This window comes from Patella vulgata, chromosome 4 (assembly GCF_932274485.2).
Source record: "Patella vulgata chromosome 4, xgPatVulg1.2, whole genome shotgun sequence".
In the NCBI taxonomy this organism is placed as follows: domain Eukaryota; kingdom Metazoa; phylum Mollusca; class Gastropoda; family Patellidae; genus Patella; species Patella vulgata.
In genome coordinates, this window is record NC_065882.2 from 70,924,428 (window position 1) to 70,946,225 (window position 21,798).

The 21,798-nt window shown below is 36.4% G+C and overlaps 1 protein-coding gene across 2 annotated transcripts; it reads right to left on the reverse strand.

The window, feature by feature from the left end:
- Positions 1-2,631: 2,631 nt before the first annotated feature.
- On the reverse strand, positions 2,632-14,782 carry LOC126818316 (angiopoietin-related protein 7). Of its 2 annotated transcripts, XM_056100727.1 has the most exons (6): positions 14,066-14,782; positions 12,900-13,102; positions 11,933-12,047; positions 9,963-11,088; positions 7,065-7,701; positions 2,632-4,164 (listed from the first exon to the last, which is right to left on the reverse strand). In XM_056100727.1, the coding sequence occupies exons 4-6, from the start codon at positions 10,281-10,283 to the stop codon at positions 3,515-3,517; spliced, it is 1,608 nt and encodes a 535-aa protein (XP_055956702.1). In that variant the 5' UTR covers positions 10,284-11,088; positions 11,933-12,047; positions 12,900-13,102; positions 14,066-14,782; the 3' UTR covers positions 2,632-3,514. The 2 variants fall into 2 exon arrangements, with proteins under 2 accessions (XP_055956702.1, XP_050401610.1); XM_050545653.2 differs by lacking the exon at positions 14,066-14,782 and having other exon boundaries at positions 12,900-13,107.
- Positions 14,783-21,798: the final 7,016 nt, after the last annotated feature.

The following is a 21,798-nucleotide window of genomic DNA, read 5'->3' on the forward strand; positions in this document are numbered from 1 at the left end:
TATCAATGATTATGGACATTTTTGTACCGCATCTCACAGTTCCCAGGATTAAAACTCCATTTTGCAGTATACTATTGGACCGTTATTGTGACCCCTTCACTTAGTCCTTGTTACGGAGCTGAAAGGGACACCCATCTAATATTCAGATGGAAAATTAGTTGGAATAAGTGGGGTAAAACCATAATCCCATTTGCTTTTATCGTTTCATTAGGTTTCTGTTCTTAGTTTTCTTCTTTTAAAAACATTTACCACCATTTTACGGAATTCTTCTCGTTTACACAAATACACAATACAGTTTATTAACGAATTACATGTCCCCAACAACACAAACAGCCTTGCTACAGGAGTGAAAGCTGGTTGCCTAGTAACGGTCATATAGAGAAAATAAACAACCAGTGGACTCCAAAATAAAAGGAACATAAACAACACAACTGCCATCATTTTCGTCTTTTTAATCTGCCATCGTCGTGATCTGAAAACAACGCTGCCATGTGGCAAAACGGTAGGTTTCGCCAATGTAGCGAACACACGAATGTACATAAATACCGATATGATTATTAGAAATGTTATAAAGCAAATATTGATGACGCTCATGATATTGGGTTCAAAAGTACAAAGTATTTCATTAGTCCACTGGTTTCGTCGGACCATGGAACAGACAGCAATAATCACTGCAACAAACCAACCCCCAATGCCTGCAAGTAGGGCTTTCTTGTTTGTGGCCAACGCGAGGTGTTTCAAAGGATACAGAATGGCAAAGTATTTTTCCAAAGCAATGAAGAACAGACATTGGACCGAGAACGTTAAAGCTAATATCCACGAAAAGGGAATCACACAGCAAGGCACAGCTACTTGAAAATATTTCTGGGCAACAACAACATATAAATCAAATGGTAAAACAAAAGTTCCGATTAAAATATCCGCACTAGCTAAATTGGCTACAAGAACATCTCCTGGTTTTCGTAGTTGCCGGTGAGTCAAAACGGCGGCAATAATAACGGCATTTCCAAGTGATATTAACAGTATCAATAAAACTTCTATTGTCACAAGCATTGCGCCCCAGCTGGCCCCCTGATGCACATTCATTGTAAATACCAGATTTTAGTCTAAATCGGGCCTAATCGACAAGTCTACTTTGCTATGATTTGGCTTAGGTTAATGTTTCACTATTTTGGCTCCGTGTACTGTACAATTTCTGTATCTTCATTGACTTTTATGATCGACAGCTAGGACACATGGACCAGCAAAGCAGTTTGCCTTTCTTTACATAACAATTGGCAGCAAAAGTCTGACTGAACTTCTTCAGAATCAAATATTAAAAAGTACGCGATGTCGCTCACAAACCAACGAACGAAAGGTAGCTCATCGACCAAGTTTTGACAGGTTTCACCGAGAACTCTGTACTGTACTATATTCGCTAGATTTCATATTCCGAGGGTTGGTTGAAGCTGTATGTAAGCATCACATGAGACAAATATGCCACAGATAATGAAACATATGACCAAAGTAGGCTACATGATGTCGCTATCAAACAACAATTGAAATTGATATGAAGCCATACATCCACATTAGCCTAGCTAATCAACGTCATCCAGATACTGTATATATACCTAATCGTTATATTGGCTTCTAGGGTTTTATTTAAAGAAACGTGAATCAGAATATTAAAATAACAAGGGATGAAAGAGCATTGGGCTATGAACAGATCGATTCATCAATCCTCCATGCAGTGAACTCAGTACAAATTGCCATGTCAAAGATATCACCGGAAACCATAGAATACACGACTCGTGTACTGATTATAAAATGTTCATTGTGTCTTAAATACTGAACATTAGGGCAAGATAACAACATCAATATTGGTTGAAATTGACAAGTATTAATTCTAATTCGTGTTTTTAATTTCGAATATTATCAATAAGATAGAGTTAACAGGTTTAGCTCCTTTAATGACAATAGTCCCTCGATGACCATATACTACACAGAATCCCAGACACGACGTTCTCAAATATCGCAAACGTTACATAAGCCAATTTCCTTATTTGTTTTCTTTTAGATAAATTTGTAAAAGATCAGTTACCCACACAATATTTGTAAATGCAATCTGGTTAAAACACAGATCCTATTTCGTTTCGTTTTTATAGTTCAAAATTTCGTTTTACTTGTCTTTACTACACTTGGATCTGGAAGACTTGTTATTTAACTCGTGTTCTGCTAGAAATGAGGGGTCAGCCAATCAAATGGTCTGTCGAATCGAGTGTTTGACCTTTTTTGCCCGGAACTGTGGGTAATCCACTAGTAACATCAATGCTGATTGGTTAATCAAATGTCTGACGTCATAGGTCCAAAGTTGGTCTTTTGACCCCTGACGTGTCCTATCGCTATAACTTGTCAGATCTTCATGTAGTGTAGACCATCGAAAGTATAAAAAAAACGAAACGAAATATTGATCTGTATTTTAATCAGATTGTTGTAAATGGAACAAATCCAAGAATTGTATTTAATTCACGAATGTATCTTTAAAGTAACATTTTTTTATCTTGGATAAATGCGGCCATTTTTTCTTGATAGTTTAGTTTTATTACGCAATTCATTGCAGAGAAACAAACCCAAACGACCATTTTCCTTTCTTTAATTAATTAGAAACATAGTGATTATTGTTTTACATGACAACAAAACATTAAATGACATCCAAATGTCAAAACAGTGACGTGGTGGAAGTTATTGAAACGGAAAAAATGCTAAATGTATCTCATCAAATGCAATTTACAGATATGATGCCTTTAATTGTTATTTGGATCGATATCTAGAAAGTTTTCTACAAAAATACACAATACACTGTAAACTTAAAACAACAGGTTATAACACAGCTACATATACAAATACATTATTTAGTTGACCATTACAAAGCAGCCATAGGTGTATAACATGGAAAATCTCTTTGAAAATAACATTAATGTGAGGCTAAGTATTATGCCAAAAGTCTATTACGTTCGTATTCATATAAGCACGGTAATCACATTCGGGAGCAAATAACTACACTGGAACAACAGAGAAGTCAGTGCTAATGCCGAATTCTATTTAATTCGACATTTAGTGTTTTCATTTCACTCCTGACAAGGACCGATTGGGCCTTTTTTTTATCGCAAATGAAGACACTGGCTTCAATTGCAGGTTACAAACACAATACCGTAGGCAAAATAGTAAGCAAAAAGCAAGTGTCAATGAAATCAAGTGGATAGTGTAAAAAAAACATAAAACGTCGAGTGCTCTTCCTAGTTGACTAACCCGCTACACTGCTACTATCAATTTATCTAACAGAATGTTAACAAAAATAGTTTAGCAGTAGATTATGTTGACACTGTAAAACAATGTTTGTGTTTTGTACTGTGTGTTATTCGTTAATTGTGACCTAGCATTCTGTTGCCGATGCCACTGCTTCCTGTGTCGTCTTGGGATTAAATTGTAAAAACTAGTAACTTATTTGTCAATTTTAAATAGTAACTAAATAATATCAAGGAGTTTTAGGTCGAATTTTCATCTCCACTTTCTTAAGAGAATAAAATTCGCTCTCTTTCCATGTGTACCATGAAATACCGTCAGCGTATTTGGATTGTGCCTGTGGATACCAGGCAGTGTGGTAAATACCATTCAGATGACAGGAGTAACAACTGTTAAACCACCAACCACCTTTATTCTCAGCAGCACAATTCCTAGTATGAAGATCGTTATCTACATCTTCGGTGCTGAATACCATGTTGTCATGGTAACTAAACGAATCACCAGCATCACCATAGTAACCACCAATGTGGAGACGAAACTGCTGCTCTGCATCTTCTACCGAGAAAGAGTTATATTCAGCATAGGCTTTGTTTCCTTCCCAATCCCAGATATCAACCCGTAGTACGTATTGTTTTTGGGTGGTCAGAGCATGCATCTTGTCATTTCCTATCCAGAACTCGGCGTACGGATTACCGAAACCATATCTATATTCTAACCACCTTCTATTAAAGTTCAATAAACCATCAACACGTCTCTGTAGTACAGTATACCCCGTTCTATTTACCATTTCACAATAAACCGAATCCATAAAATGTGTTCCATCGGGTTTAATAGAGTAAACACCACTAACTGTAAACCCTGCCATATATAGCTCATGACAATCTGAAAACAAAAACAATATAACATGAAAACCTGACATAATCAACACACGAAAATATTAACATGACCATCTGAATATATCAACCATATAATCTGAAAATCTGAAGAAAAAAAAACAACCATATAACATGAGAATCTGGAAAAATCAACCATATAACATGAAAATCTGAAAATATCAACAATATAACATGGATATCTTAAAATATCAACAATATAACATGAGCTTATAAGATGGTAATTTGGAAATATAAACGATGTAACATGACAATCTGAGAATATGAACAATAATTCCTGACAAACTAAAATATCAGTAAGATAACATTACATAAGCACGATACATTTTTACATGATCGTATTACTCTAATAAAAAAAGACCATTTAAACTGTAATTATGTAAAGAGTTGTTGTAGAGTGGGGCACGGCAACCCATACCGGAAATATTCGTTAAGCTTATTATACTTAAATTTGTAGGCTACCGCGGATGGCTTTATTGCACTGAGCCCTATCAGCTATCAAGAAATATCGCATGTCTGTGACTGATTGTTTACGGAGTTAGTGACCTTGCTCGTTATAGATGGGTGTGTATATGATTAAATTAAGACGATTGGTCCTTTTGGACTGGGTAGACGGATATTGTGTCACCCAATACAATATTTTGTTTCTTTCAATTCCTACCATGCCAGTTCAGGTTATCACAAAATAAATCGAAGAATGTTGTGTCTGAATAACCGACGAAAGCCTTCTTTTAACTCTTTAGAAGATGACTGCCCTTTTAAAGTTCATATGCATTATAGTTCTACGTGTGACGTTACATCATACGTAGTCGATAGGACGTTAATTGTTTACATCCGACGTATAGTAACACAAACGGATCCCAGCAAAAATGGTGCCTTTTATCCATTTTATGCCTTTATGTATCGTACTATTTTATGTACTCATTTACACTAAATAGGATATATTTTTTATCAGATATACTTCGAACACATTTTTTTTCTTAATACATGTATTTTAAAAAAAAATGTTTTAGAAATTTATTGCAGAAGAAAAAAAAGTTAATATCAAGAGCTAATTAACTCGCCCCGATGTCATCCCTTTCAGTGATAGTAGCGGCCAAGCAAATATTTACTGCTGATTAGTTTGTCACCAGCACTGGTCGTGGTTTATTTTTTGCATCCGTTATATCTACCCTTTGCCATTACCAGTTACAGTGCATCATGATCGCTGCATTGAATCGAGAATCAGACATACTGAGTCCTATATTATTGATAAATAAAGTAAATATATTGAATGAGCGTGTTCTAACACGATATGGTAAATATCAAACACCACTCGGGGCCATGTTTCATAGAAAACTACTCACTGGGGAGTGATCATAGAGTTCTCAATATCAACCAGAAAACCTCCTGATTGCATGTACGCTTGATATAAAGTACACATAACAGAGAGATAGGGTTGTCAATATGACCCTTGGGCAGTCCAATAACGTAACACATAATCTCGAGCTGGAATAAAATTTTAATGAAAATGACGAACGTTGTTTAATTTGTTTTTATATGCAGAGGTCGAGTAAATATGTTCTTAGTTTAATCAATTCACGGCATTAATTGTTCTTTATCAAGCAAAGACAAGCATACAATTCATGACGCACCCGTCTTCATTAGCCAGTTCAGAGCAGAACAGTGGAACGTTAAATCCCATTTCATTTCATCGCACACGGGGATATTGTAGTCTTTCAATCGCAACAACCGTGGTACGCAATAATTCTCTTGGGATGCATTCTATGAATAACATACAACCGAGACTACAGCAAATAAGTTTCATCTAAATCGTACAAACATTGGGGTTCTAGGGGGTCAACAAAATTTGTACATGCACATTTTGCGTAAAAGGCAAGGGCCATAACCAAAGAAGTTCCGGTCTAATGCTGATCAGAATCGACCTCCCCCAAGATATTTTGATCCTTAACACCTTAACATATATGTTGTTTCATGTGGACTCTAGAGGGGTTTTGGGGAGCCTCCCCCTCTCCTAAGCTTAGTCCAGATAGGCAAAAGGGTCGATTTTTTTGACGGAAAATGGGCCGGTGTGCCGGAGTATCAAACCAAATACTCAACTGAGTCATTTAAAAATTACATAATGATATAGTAACTACTTTTCGACCTATGTATGTCGAGTGGGCCGATGTTTTGACGCCCCCGGGAAAATATGTTTGTACAGACTATGATATGAGTCCACAAAGTCATACACGGGCCCGTATCTAGACACCATTAAGCGGGGGGGGGGGCATTACCTTTCGGTAGGGGGGCGAATATTTTGAGGACATTTTCGGAAAGGTCATTGTAACAGACTGTTGTAATCATCATGCTATGTAGTTACCTAGGCGTCTAATAAGCATTTTAAAATAAGTATTCAAACAAAAAAAAATCGTGATTTTTTAAATTTATTTAAAACTATTTTAGATTAGTACCAAAAAAATGGTTTATAGAGTAATGAGATACCATGGGATTATGCGCATAGTCGCCTGAATTATACCTCCTCCTGCTTAGGGAAGCGTAGTTTTATTTAGGTTAATATAAGGAACTGTGTATACTTTAATGATTGTTAGCAATTTCTGAGCGGGGTGGGGGGGGCGAGCATTTCACGCGAGGGGGCCATGCCCCCCCCCCGCCCCCCTGTAGATACGGGCCCGGTCATACATAATGCGCAGTTTGAGTATATGGCATAACCATAGTTTCAGTCTAACAGTGAACTCCTCCAAGATCTTTTTATCGTTTACATATATCGTAAGTTTGGATTGACACCCATGCAAATGTTAGTGCTTGTATCAAGATTTGAAAAAATCTTTACACTTAGCTTCTCCAATAATATTACTGTAATCCCATAAATAATTATGTATACATTACCTCTAGCTGTTTCGTGTCTTCTGGGTAAAATGTGGCTTAGACTTTCACCTCTCTGTCTTTCTTCTCGACCTGTTCTTTCTCTAGTCGTAACTCTGATCGCCATCTTTTCTTTCATTTGTGTATTATCAATCTGAAGCTCGTGCATGTCTTTTTGAAGTCGTATTATACTGCCCTGCACAGTTGTTAATTCATTACGAAATTGGCTGGTTTCGTGTTTCAAGTCATTTTGCGAATCTTTTATTCGCAGAAAATCGTTTTTGATACTGGTCAATCTTGTCTCCAGTCGCGAGATTTCACTCGATTTTACCTGACCTTCCATAGCTTGAACTTCACCAGTGACTGATCGAATCATTTGTCGCAGTGATGACGTGTCGTTTTTGACGACATTCTGGATGTTTTTAAGCTGTGTATTATCTGTTCGAATCTGTTGAAGTTCACGTTTCATAAGAAGCCATTCTGCCTTCAAATTTCCAACCGTATTCTTCAGAAGTTGAGCTAAATCTTTACCCATATAATTTTCACCATCATATTTAGGAGGAATCGCATCTTTAATTCTGGTGCGAATGTTGTAATAATTCATCTCTAATTCATCCAGGTCAGCACCAAGGGCATCCACTTGTCTTCTCATGTTGGTTACCTAAAATATATATAATAAATTCCAAGTCAAAAAGACGATGAAACCCCCATTTTTTCATATTTTATTATAATCTTAATCTAAGGATTATTTAATCCAAATTAATTTTAAAGCGCATGCGCTAAAATTTGTATATATACATCATAGATCTGGATTAATTTTTATTATATTGTTTTGTAATACCAACTGATGAAGGGCTATTAAGCCCGAAACGCGTCTTGTACTAGATTACATCCTTTTTAAAACTATACAGTGTTTGATCGAGTTTGTTCCTGGGGATTTTTTATAATTTTATATATATAATAAAGTAAAAGTACACATTTATATAGAAGACTATGACGTATATGGTATGTACGAGTTTACAGCCTATCAGTAAGTGCAGGAGGACCGCACTACACGCCAAACAAATTCTACAAAAATAAACAAATATCAAATTAAGTGAATAGATCCGGGGAGAAGCCGTAAGCGTCCACTGCGCTGTACAGTCCAGGGTCTGTAATGGTACAGGTTTCACAAAATGAAAAAAAAAAACATTTACAAAAAAGACGTAACAGAATAATGCGGCCGTTCTTGACAATGATCCGTCAAACAATTTTAACAATAAGTGCGATAATCCGGATAGAATCTCGGAAAACGCTAACATATTAATGTGTAGTGGGTAAACGAAATGAAATGGGGTTTAACGTCCTACTGTTTTGCTCCGAACTGGGCTAATGAAGATGGGCATACGCCATACAGTGTGCTATGAGGAAAAATTTTTGCCTGGACAGCGGCACTACGGCCTACTCTTATATCGAATTCCAACTGCCAAGGGATCTTTTACGTGCACGCCAATGTGTACACGGGACCTCGGTTTTTCGTCCCATCCGAACAACGAGACAGCTTTCCTTGTCAGCCCCTCCGTCCTGCATCACTGACAAGGGAGAACCATTCCGGAAAATCTTGATGAACTTTCTCGGCCAATGCTAGCGAGCCAGCGTCTTACCCACTTAGTCACGTGATCCCCGTAGTGCCTCCTGCACTTACTATTAGAGTAGAGTTTTAGCCCTATGGTCTTTGCTCCTGTTTACCCCCCTCTTTGCTCCTGTAGTGGGTAAACAGGAGCAAAGGCCAATAACGAGAACATTCTGCAGTACCAAGGGCTAAAACTCTACTCTAATAGTAAGTGCAGGAGGACCGCACTACACGTAAAACAAAACCTACAAGATAAATCTGCGGAGGAGACGTTAACGGTGTGTAGGTGCTTACATAACTATGGCGTACATGGTTACAGACGTTAACATAATTATGGCGTACATGGTTTTAATTGACTATAAAGTACGGGATGCATAGGTGTTAATTGACTATGATGTACAGGGTGTATAGGTGTTCTTTGACATAGACAGATAGATATTCTATATTTCACAAACCGTACATAAATGATGTATAGTTGTTATTTTACTATGATGTACGGGATGTATAGGTGTTAATTGACTATGATGTACGGGATGCATATGATGTACGGGATGTATAGGTGTTATTTTACTACTATGATGCACGGGATGTATAGGTGTTAATTGTTAGTGATGTATAGGTGTTAACTGACAATGATGTACGGGATGTATAGGTGTTAATTGTTTGATATGTATAACGTACATGATGTACGGGTGTTTAAGGGGCAGAGCGTACATTTTTCCGGTGGTTGGGGGGGGGGGGCAGTTAGGTCAAAAAGTAGTTAGTAAGTATAGCATTAGGTAATTTTTAAATGACTCCATAGAATACGGCACACTCGGCAAAAGCATCGACTTATTTGCCTATCTTGACTAAGCTCAGGGGGATGCCGCACGTGTGGTAGGTAACTATGAGGTACATCGTGTATATGTGGTAGATTACTGTGACTGACATGGAGTACGGGTTAACTATGACGGTGTATATGTGATTGGTAACTGTGACGTGCATGATGTGTATTGGGTAGGTAACTATAAGTACTGTATAGGTTAACTATAACATGCATGGTGGGTAACTATGACGTACACAGTGTAAATGTGGTAGGTAACCATGACCTACAAGGTGTATGGCTTGTGTAACTATGACGTACATGGTGTATATAGGTAACTTTGACGCACATGTTGCATGATCAGTGTAAAATGAAATAATATGGGGTTTAACTACCTTTCTGCAGCATGATTTGTATAACTAGCCCAGGGTACATTTTGTGTTAAGTTGCTATGACTTGCATGAAGTATGTAACTTATGCCTGTATAACATATTTCAATATAACGTACCTGTGTAAGAAGGCTGCCGTGTTCCAGTTTGCCTTTCATAGTGTCTACCTTCATCTCTAAAACTTCTTTCTCGAGATTAGCGCTCCAATTCTGATATTTCCTCATTTCTTGAAGAACTTCATTCTCCGCCTGGGATATCTGTAGACTTGTATAGGATGTAAAATTATCATAAGCAAACTTTAATTCTTTCATTTGTCTTAGAATATCCTGGTCTGGATGCCAGACGTTGAAGGAGTAGGAACATTGTCCAGTGTCACTGAATATACCGTTACTTATGGAACAACAAGCGACGTTGAATATCAAAAATCGTAAACCCCACATATTTATAGCTCATATGTAATATTCCAACAAACGTGATCGCTGCCAGAAAACAAATTGCTTTATAGTACAAAATAACGTCGGTTTATCCTTGATAAATACACCACACACAGGTAAACAGAAAGATCAATAACAAAAAAAAAACCAACAGAATCTAGAGCCTGATCTGCGTCAAGTGTGCACTCAGATGACGTCCGTCAATTAAAAACAGATCATAAGGGCTGTTATAGGTGAGCTCCAGTCATTATCCTAATTGACAACTTCCAACAGATGATGAATGCAAAACGGTTCCTATGAGTTATTTTGATGAATAATTTCAAATAAAATCTTTAGATGCCGAATGCATTAATCGCATGCAGACAATTGTATCCTAACTGGCTATGCACATGAATAATTTCCATGAAACACTTGTCTTTAAATTTTAATAAATTTTGTTCAGTGAGACGAACATACAACGCTTGCTTTAAGATTATTCCGAAACTTGATTGCTTTTTTTCTTTAGATGCCGATTGCACAATATTTCTTGATACGCTCTTTCAGTAAGTAGATTGTAAGTAATGTCATGTCATTACTCGGCTCTCCACATGACTAATTTCTAAACATTAGCTGCATCGATGCCCGATGTGTCTATATCTATTGATGAGATCATTGTAGTAATCTGTGTATTAGATGTAGATTGTGCGATATAGACAAGTGATAATGACTGGTAGTGAATATTGACAGCTATTATATTGATCCTTCACACAGACCACTGTTACATCGTCTTATCACCAATAATGAAATCAAATCAAACAGATCTTGTTATCATCTGCAAGAAAATCAAATAAAAAGAAACTGATTGCCAGGCACAAATGGCTTGTGTTGCGTGGAGATGGAGTGAAGTTTAGTTCTTTTGTTTTAACAGTATTATGTCGAGCCTGATCAAATATAATAAAATTTATTTACCAAATTTCGATTAAAACAGTGAGCAAGTTCATTAACCTGTAGGCAGATCTTCGATTCTGTCGGGGCATGTAGATTTTAAGGTTTGTTTTCTATGTTATTCACGGGTAGAGTCGCTTGTCTATAACAACATGTGTTTTCTCTGCACATCAGGGTTTGCATTCACTTTTAAGAGCCGTCCGCTTGCGAATTATTGCATTTAAAAATAATACCATATTATGTTATTCCTGGAAGGACTCAGTGTCGAGTGATTAAGTAGAAATAAATTAAAATAGCCCAGAACACTGGGACTCAAAACAGACATAGTGCGGTTCTAGATATGCCCCTTCACACGATCACAAATGATCATGAATAGATTCCAAGATGGCTGTGGTGTTGGGTTTTTTTTTTTCACCTTAATACGACCAGAGACTTTTTAGGCTCTACTCACGAAGAGGGATCCTATCAGAATTCTTAGATGTGCTTCAATTTATCATATTGTCATCGAAAACTTGTAACCTGTAAACATTCTGCAGGATGGTGTTTTTAAAATTTATTCTTCAAATTGTAAAATTTGTTGAAATTGTTGAGAGAGGTATAAGAACGAAACCTATCGAGTTCGCGGAGTTATTGGCCCTGTAAGCAAAACCACGTAAACATTCTACGGGTCGGAGTTTTTTATCCTCATTTTTAAGCTTGGTAGGATTCTTGTACAGGTTAAAATGTTTTACCTTTCAACCTGATGGGATTGTTGGGCTGGCCGAGTTCAGCGCAAACTGTTCAGGTAAATCTGTCTCGTGGGGCGTGTTTCCTTAACTGGCAGTATACAATGTTTTTCAACCGTTTCTAAATAAGAACGAAAACATTGATTAGATGCTTTATCAGAAAAGTGTCTATACATCAAACACTCTGGGCGGTGTCTGTGGCTGCTGGGAATTGATTAAAGGCCCCCCATACACATTCACGTATTACATGAACAACACCGAATTAATGCATGTATATGTATCCCTTTAAAAAAAAAGCCCCGCGGGATTTGGATTTAGTTTTACGAATTCCTTTATCTATTTAAATTTGTAATAGCATGGTAATAGCATAGTAGCTCGTCAGGAGTTTGATAAGATAATATCCGATAAGGACCATTTCCAATTTAACGCAGCTGTCGATGGTCGGGTATAGGAGAACTGACAATTATAAGATCAGTTCCATCGACCCCTATATTCAAACTAATCACTGGGTTGGGGATATTTCGTCAGATTAAAACCAATTTTGGCCAATAACAAAATTTTAACTTTCTTGATGTTACAAGAGTCGAAGTGGAATTTTAAAAACTCAATGCGTTCAGGATATCAGTTTTACGACTTGCATTTATATGGATTCTCAACGGATGGGCTTGGGCGGTTCTGAACGGTATTTATAGCACAAAGTGCAGGCCCCGTAACTAGGGGCGCGGGGTGGGGGGCGGAACTTTTTACAGGGGGCGCTTTTCCTCATGGAAAAATTGTCGACCATAAAAATACAGTATCCGTCAATTATACAGCACCCCTGAGAACACTTTCCGCCCCCATTGTTGGCCTGAGCTAGTTACGGCCCTGACGAAGTGGTATCCCCTATATTCCAAATACACCATGTCAAGTAGTACAAATAAAGTTTTAAACCAGTCAACATGCGATACAATCTTATTAATCTGCAAAATCTTACCTTGCAGAGTATACATTCACATTTATGAATAATTGGAGCCAATAAGACCCATTTTCACTTATAATTGATATTATACAATCAACAAGCGCTCCCTCTGTAGTAACTCGTTTTACTATTACTCTACTGTTATTTACATCACATCAATTCCCGTCTGCTGGTCTCATCGCTCATTATATTTCAATAAATGGCTGGTCTGCCTGAAACTATAAAGCGAGAACATTAATTATTAAACTTTATTTCCTAACAATTACATTGGACCAGCACGCCATACATCTAATCCAATACGCTGTCTGTTTTATTATATAGTATGTGCTGCTTTAGCTCGTTTACTGTTTTACCCCCTACAGATATCTGTTAAACACGTATTCCTCTATCTCATTAACTAATTCTACTAGTACCATGTTAAAAACACAACACAGTTTATATGGAAATACAATCACTGGTTTATAAGTATAGCACGACGTTTCGACAAGTATTCTCTTATCGTTATCAAGCACAAATGATATTTAGTTAAACTAAAAGGTGATATTTATAGTAAAACAAAAACGAAGCCATAGATAAATGCTGTTATAATACAAGATAATAGTTAAATTGATCAAAGGATAATTAAAACTTAACTATAGTTAATTGATGGGGGTTAACAGTGACCAGGGAGCAACAAAGCCATATATTTGATATAGACAAAATAAACACAATTTGAAGCCCTATTAATAAGAAATTTATAATAATGTATAAATTGATCAAAGGATAATTAAAACTTAAATATTAGTTAATTGATAGGGGTTCACAATAATCAGTGGTTAACAATAGTCAGGGAGCAACAAAGCCATAAATTTGATATAGACAATTACCATGTTGCTGATACATCTATATTAAAGATGTATTTACAATTTCTACCATGGCATTACAGATATCTGTGTTATCTACAGATAACTGTAGATAATATAGATATCTATTTTATCTATAGATTATCTACAGATATCTATATATATCTATAGATATCTATATTATCTACAGATATCTATATTAAAGATGTATTTACTATTTCTACCATTACAGATGTTTATATTAAAGATATGTTTACTATTTCTACCATTACATATCTATATCAAAGATATATCTCTTGGATCCCTTTAATTTCTACCGTTACAAATATCTACACTTACATTATATATCCTATCTTAAAAATGTTTTCCTCTTTCATGTTCACCATTTCTACATCTGTACTAAAGGCTCATTCCTCTCGTTTACTATTTTTACTCTTAGCAATAGCTATAAATATATTAATTTTAAAGACGTATTCTTTTATCTGGTTTACTAATTCTACTGATGTTGATTTTAAAGATGTATTGTTCCGACACTCAGAAAGCCTTATATTAATGTACATTACAATATTAATACGAGAGCTAGTTTCAATCTAATCATGATTTTCAAGTCCAAAGCGACAATTGATACCCGAGTTTGCATTTCAGCAGTGTCCATGTTTATCACTTTAAGTTGTACGATTTTGAAGACCTGTCGCTCCTAATCCATGATGTCATCAACGATTTACGTACAGTCTCGTTTTGTGCAGATATAAGACCGACTGTCATCCATAGAAATCTGAAATGACGACAGATTGGGTTAAACATAACGTCGGTGTGACGCTTTCGTAAACTTTATATTCCAATATCCAGATTTGACATCTAATTTGCTGAACTATTTCTCTCTTGTCAGTTGTGAAAAGTTATCTTCCAGCGTCGGCATGTTGTAATATGTCCCCACCCCTTTCATATCTTATGGAACGCGTCAAATACAGCTTTTCGTGTCTTAGACTTCCCGGTGGTGACAGTCAGTGGTAGACTTTTCGAATATGACCAAGGAAATTCATCCAACCAGTTTGCTTTCAGGGGTTTTCTCGTAGAATGTGGAATTCTACTCGGTGCGTATAAGCCACGAACGATGTTATTGTTGAGATGTATAATAGATTAACTTGCAAATTTGCCAATACTGGTGATTCAGAGAGTACAAAAACTTACGCTTGATCTTTATTTTTATTCTAAACTCAATTTCTAGGGTTTAGCTGGCATTTTGACGGGAATACGTTTTTAAAACAATCGAATTTGGTGCTTTCGACCACGACCCTTCATTCCGAGAGGGAGGTGGGAGACTATGGAAACCACCGAGCGGAATCTCTCGCCCGTATTCCAGCACCGGGATTCGAAATGAAGTTATCAAACATATTCCTAGCGCCAATAAAAACCTATATATAATTATCGCGAAAATAATTGTTACCTTTATATTAGAAAATAACATTTTAAGACATATTAATGCAAAGCATATATAATAGACAAAAAAACCCCCAAAAAACTATTACCGTAAACACACTAAAATATCGCACAATAGACTAAGTGAGCACGAAGAAAAGCACCCAAACCTACGAAAGCACAGAAGGCTTATTCCAAATTCCAAATGCGAAATTCTAAATTCCAAATTCATGTCTTATCAATAAAATAGCAAATTGGCAGGCCCCTTAATTAAACAAATTAGAATTTAAATAAATTGTAATTATACACAACTAAGTAATGCTAGTTTACCTATCTGATGCCTGGGCCGGATAAACACCCGTTCCAAATTACTTAATACTAGATTCGAAATTCCAAATTCCAAATTCGACATAATCACATGACATTACAATCATCATAGCTGCTGCAGTACGAAAGCCCAGAAGGCTCTTTCCAAATAACAAATCTGATCCGAGGTTTGCTTATTTCTAGATTCGAAATTCCAAATTACTAGATCGAAATTCCAAATGCGAAATTCCAAATTCCAATTTCGACATAATCACGTGGCATTACAATCATCATGGCTGCTGCAGAGACGATAAGTGTCGCTGATGCGGCGGATTTGACCTAAACATTCAATATCCGTGGAACTTTTACACTGGAGGAACTGAGTAAGTGATCAAGTACTACTACGATATGCAACCGATCACCAAACTGTTCACATCTGCCGAAGCAAACCGAAACTGGAATATTGTTATTATACTCTATCTGATTAGTCAAAAGAAAAACCTGATCCGATTGGTCGGATCAGATTTGGAATTTCGCATTTGGAATTTGGAATGAGCCTTCTGGGCTTTCGTACAAACCAGCTGCAAAATTCCAGAAGCCTATGTTGGCTTTTCGAGATATATTACCGTAAACAAACTAAAAGTATGGGCGGATCGGATAAGGGTAGGCTCACTGCGCACACAATAACTTCTAATCTAGCTTTGGTGGCTCGAAGATCCTTACTTCACCAAATCGACAGATGCTTAGCGAGGCGTGGTTCTTGGGTTCAATAATGATAATAATAATCGTTTTCTATAGCGCTGAATATTCAGTCAGTCAAAAAGCATCCTGAGCAGCTTTGGTGGCAAATTGTTTTTATTTCATAGAATCAAGGGATGACTAAACTATTAAACTGCGAAATTCCCTAAGTCTGCTATGTTGGCTTTTCGAGATTTATTACCGTAAACATACGAAAAATGTAGGCAAATCGGGTTAGGGTAGGCTCACTGCGCACACAATAACTTCTAAACTAGGTTTAGTGGCTCGAAAATCTTTACTTCACCAAATTGACAGATTAATAAGGTATGGACATGCCAAATTTCATTAACTGTCTATGTTGACGTATCGATTTATATCATCGCAAAATTCCTAGCATCTGGATTCGGGGCGATGTTCGTGGTTCAATAAACAAAGGGCACGCCCACGCTGCATCAAAAATCGCCCAAAGAAGCTTAGGTGACAAACTGGTTAGGGTATAAGCTCGCTGCGTACGCAATAACTTCTCAGCTAGTTTTGGTGGCTCGACGATCGTTAATTCATCAAATCGACCGATGCATAAGGTATGAACATGCCAAATTTCATTAACGTTCTATGTTGGCTTATCGAGTTATATCATCACAAAGTTCCTAGCACCCGGATTCGTTTGCACCACTGACAAGGGGGAAACCACGCCGGAAAATCTCGATGAGCTTTCTCAGCCAACATTATAGCTTGAAAAGAATTTGTTTAAAAACTATAGATTGCATCACCAAAAGGGGTACAGAATTTCGTGGAGCATTAAATATCAGTAAGGTTCTTCTTCTCATGACCACAATGCGTCATATCAAATATGAAAAAAATATGTTAATAACTGTAGCATCTATCACGTTCACAAGGTTCTGGGCAATCGGGAAAAACTTTTGAACAGAAAGTCGAGCAATGCTGAAAAGTGACAGGATTCATCCTCTGAATACCCCAATGCTTCCCTGTCTCTATTACATTCACAAGGTTCTCGTAAAAGGGGGATAACCATATAAAAATATGGACACATATATTTACTTATTAATGTTCTTCTAGGACATTATCTGAATTCGGTGTGTATTATGCATCTATTCCTACCTATTGTTGATATGAAGCATATTTACCAATCCCATTGAGATAGCCTGAATAAAATATTGTTTATAAAGAAGCTATAAGTTAAGCCACAAGAATTGAATTGTGTAAACAGTGATGTCATCTCCTTCTCTTATATTTAAATACTTGTATATTCAAGGAGATAAAGTAGCCTTTGAAATTAAAGATCAAACAATACAACAAATAAATAAAACTGTATAATTAAATTTAATATTTCTGTATAAAATACATTTTAAAATATACATCTTAACTTCTAACTTTATCTTGTATTATAAATATAAATTAAAATACAATATTCTATATATAATAACATGTTATTTTGTCCCCGTAAAAGTGTCCTTTATTTTTAATTAATTTTTTCATTGAAACATCTCAAAATACACATAATATTACAAAAATACATCAAACGGTTGCCATGCAAGATACGCCAACATTCTACAAGAGATGTACAGAGAACATACATTTCAAGTTTCATCAAAATCGGACAAAAATTGTGACCTCTAGAGGGTCAACAACCTTCGTATTACATAATTTTACACAATTTGCGTACAAAGAGCGGCCATTTTGTTGGGCAGTTTCATTTCAATTTTCCCGAAATTCGAATTCAACCTTCATTAAGTTGGAATGGTGATATATTTAAACGGTTTTTAAAATCGGAAAAAAAATCATGACCTCTAGAGAATCCGCAAGCTAAAAATGCGATTTTTAGAACAATCATGGGCCATAATCCAGGAAGTTAAATTATCATAGTTTACATATTTGTGACTGGAATAATTATCTTTGTGTTATAGAGAGTTGTGGAAATTTCAGCAAAGAAAATGGACATAATGTGCCATCGGTTCTCTTCCGTCAAAAATAAAGACATAATCGATCACGAACGTACCCCAAACAACCGCGACAATCAACATGAATCACTAACGAACTATATTACACCCAGCTATCAATTTAGAATTGAAAGAATTCCAAGCTGATAACATTACCGGTGTCAGATTAAATGAGAAAGGTATCACGGTGGGAAAAGACGGTTGGGCTGTTACAAATGACCACAACGCTTAAGTTTGCTTCCTATACCATGCTGGATATGGGGAAATCTGTTGTATTTGATATACAATTAGTCCAGGTAAGTTTTACTTCGTATTTATCACATAGCAAAAATCAAATAAAGGATATTACAAGGCTTTGTGTAAACCTGTATATTTGATCTGCCCTGCGTACAAAAGATAATTACCTAATTAGCATTCTTAATCCTGCGAGCCCACGGTCCTAACATCAAGTTGTTAATTAATTTATGACCCCATGTCTGTGCAACTTTTAGTTGGATTGATTAATGAGAGATAGGCCTATTAACGACATGTGTGCACTCGCCATATTAATACACAAATATAATAAGATGCCCCTTCTCAAACAATCTGTTATTCAATTTAGTTGGTTACCAACAAAACTAATTAGCCCTAAATCCGTTGTACTGTTATTTCTAACGTAGTGAGATAATTTATCCCATTTCATTTTTTACGGTCTATTTCAGAGCAATGGAGTCAAATTCAGCATCCGTACGATGATCACGGGTCGTCATTTACAAATCGGTTAATGGATCCGCGAAAACCTGGTGAATACGAAGCACTTCTTCGACGCCTGGTACATAGCTAACGGTAAATTTGTAGCTTTACAGAGTTTGGATCATCATAAAACATATCACTGGCGTATCCAAGTAGACTATATTGTTAGGCAATATCTTGCAAGGTTGTTGAAACGAAATAGTTTCTCAAATAAATGTTAATTATAACATTAGAATTATTGCTGTTTCTTCCAGATTTGGAATCAAAATTGATAGCATCCATCTCTGGATTCGAAGTATAACGAATGATCTCTATTGGTGTGCTGTGGCCAGAGACGAAGACGATTCGACGCAGCTACTTCAGAATGACACAGTGTTGTCGATCACATGCAGAATTACCACAACGTGATGACCGATGCTTGAAACCATTTGGTTTCGTGAAAGCCGACAATTAATCATTTATGTTGTCTTCTTTGATATTTGTTGCGCCGTCGATAACAATTTCACATCAATCTTATTGCTTTAATTGGGGGATTAAGAAATCCGTCGGGCATTAATGAATACACATCCCAGTTGTATATAGGTAATTATAGAATAAACATTCCTAATATGCATTTGGTCACTGTGACGTCACTGGCGTCTGATATTAAGAGTCGTTTTTCTGGGAGGTCTATATTTGCAACTTTGAGTGATGATGGCGGAATTAATTTTAATCACATTGTTGTGAACTTGCCGTAAAGTGTGCATATAGTAACTACTGGCGATAAGTGAAGAAAATTGATTTCGGTCACTTGATGTTCTCTTTAAATAATGTAAATATATTAGTCATGATTATTCATGTGCCAATTTACAGTATAGGCTGAACATGATTTATAGACATACGGGTATTACTTCCATATTTCAGGAATCATTATATCATATTGCCCCTCGAATAATTTATGAACAAACAATAAAATCTTAACAACATCACATTAAAATAACAGTAGTTATAGTGTAGGCCTATTCCTTCTTTTTCAATAACCACCATCAACATTTTGGAAGATTGGTTGTCACTAAGTCTTTTCAGACAACAAAACATTTGCCCACAGTAACTAAGTTGTCCGAGTCTACAGAAGTTGACAGAGCTTTATTTTCTTGTAGAGGGAGCATTTACAAGACAATAAAATTGATTAAGAGCAAAAACTCATGAAGTAACTATCAGAAATAATATAATTTGATTGGCTTCTAGTTCTTTCAAAATTTACTATACAAATCATTTGCCAGTAATCGGATAATAAATTTAGCTGTTCCAGTTATTGGAAATTATCTCATAACCAGTTCTCAGAAAAATCTTAGCTACAAGTGTTTAAAAAGCCAAATATTTTTAGTTAGAATCCTAAGTATTAACATATAGGCCTACAATATATTCTTAGATAGAACTATCAATTAAGGGAATGTGTCTTTAAATAGTATAAAAATCATATTCCTGAAGCAATGGCCGGAGAAATCCCTCTCTGGCCATTGCTGAATTGGCTTCTGATACTTTTGAGGGAGTGTGTCTATTCTTCCCGTTCAATCAAATCTATCTCACGTACAGCAACATGACAGCCCTTCGTTTAATCTGGGTCTTCCTTAAAACTTTGGACAATGATTTAAGGTATTAACCAGCGGCTGCCAGGCAGGATACGCTCACATTTTGCAAGAGATGGATAGAGAACAAGCCAAAAACAAAAACGATTTTTTGTACAATCAGGGGCAATAATCCAGAAAGTTATGGTCTGAAATGTGCAAATATCAAAAGGGGCTGCGATCTTTGGGATGTAAAGATATGTTTTAAGTTTCATCAGAATCGGATAAAAATTGTGACCTCTAGAGGGTCCACAACCTTTGCATACTTTTACACAATTTGCGTAGAAAGAGCGGCCATTTTGTCGGGCAGTTTCATTTCGATTCTCCCGAAATTCAAATTCAACCTTCATTATGGTGGAATGGTGAAATATTTAAACGGTTTTTAAAATCAGAAAAAAAAATGTGACCTCTATAGAATCCGCAAGCTAAAAATGCGATTTTTCGAACAATCAGGAGCCATAATTCAGGAAGTTACGGTCCGATATGCATGTATATTGATATGAACCGAGATCTTTGGGTTATAAACTTACATTTCAAGTTTCATCAAAATCAGAAGAAGATTGTGACCTCTAGAGGGTCCACAATATTGATATACCATATTTTTACGCTATTTGAGTACGAGGGGCGGGCATTTTGTCTGTCAGTTTTGGTCCGATTTTTACGAAATTCAAACTCAACCATCTTTAGGGCGTAACCGTGATATATTCAAACGGTTTATTAAATCGCATAAAAATTATGACTGCTATAGGGTTCACAAGCTAAAAACGTGATTTTGTCTGTCAGTTTTGGTCCGATTTTTACGAAATTCAAACTCAACCATCTTTAGGGCGTAACCGTGATATATTCAAACGGTTTATTAAATCGCATAAAAATTATGACTGCTATAGGGTTCACAAGCTAAATAGGTGATTTTTCGTACAATCAGGGGCCATAATCCATGAAGTTTCAGTCCGATACATGCTAATATCGAAAGCAACCGAGATCTTTTGGAGATAAACCCATATTTCAAGTTTCGTCAAAATCGGATAAGAATTGTGACCTGTAGAGTGTCCACAAACAAATTGTGGACGGACGGACAGGGGCGATGACAATATACCTCCACATGTGTGCGTATAAAAACGGTGAAAGTATTGTTCGTCTCCAAACAGTATTGTTTACATTGTACTCGTTTTGATAGCCTTGTTTGTCGTCACGCAATTAGTTTTTCTGCAATATTCTTCTGCTATGCACTGTGGAGGGGGTGATGGTGAATGACCGAGTGGTCAGCACTAAGGTGTTTCACTTTTCACTTTTTTTGGAATTTCTAAGGTTT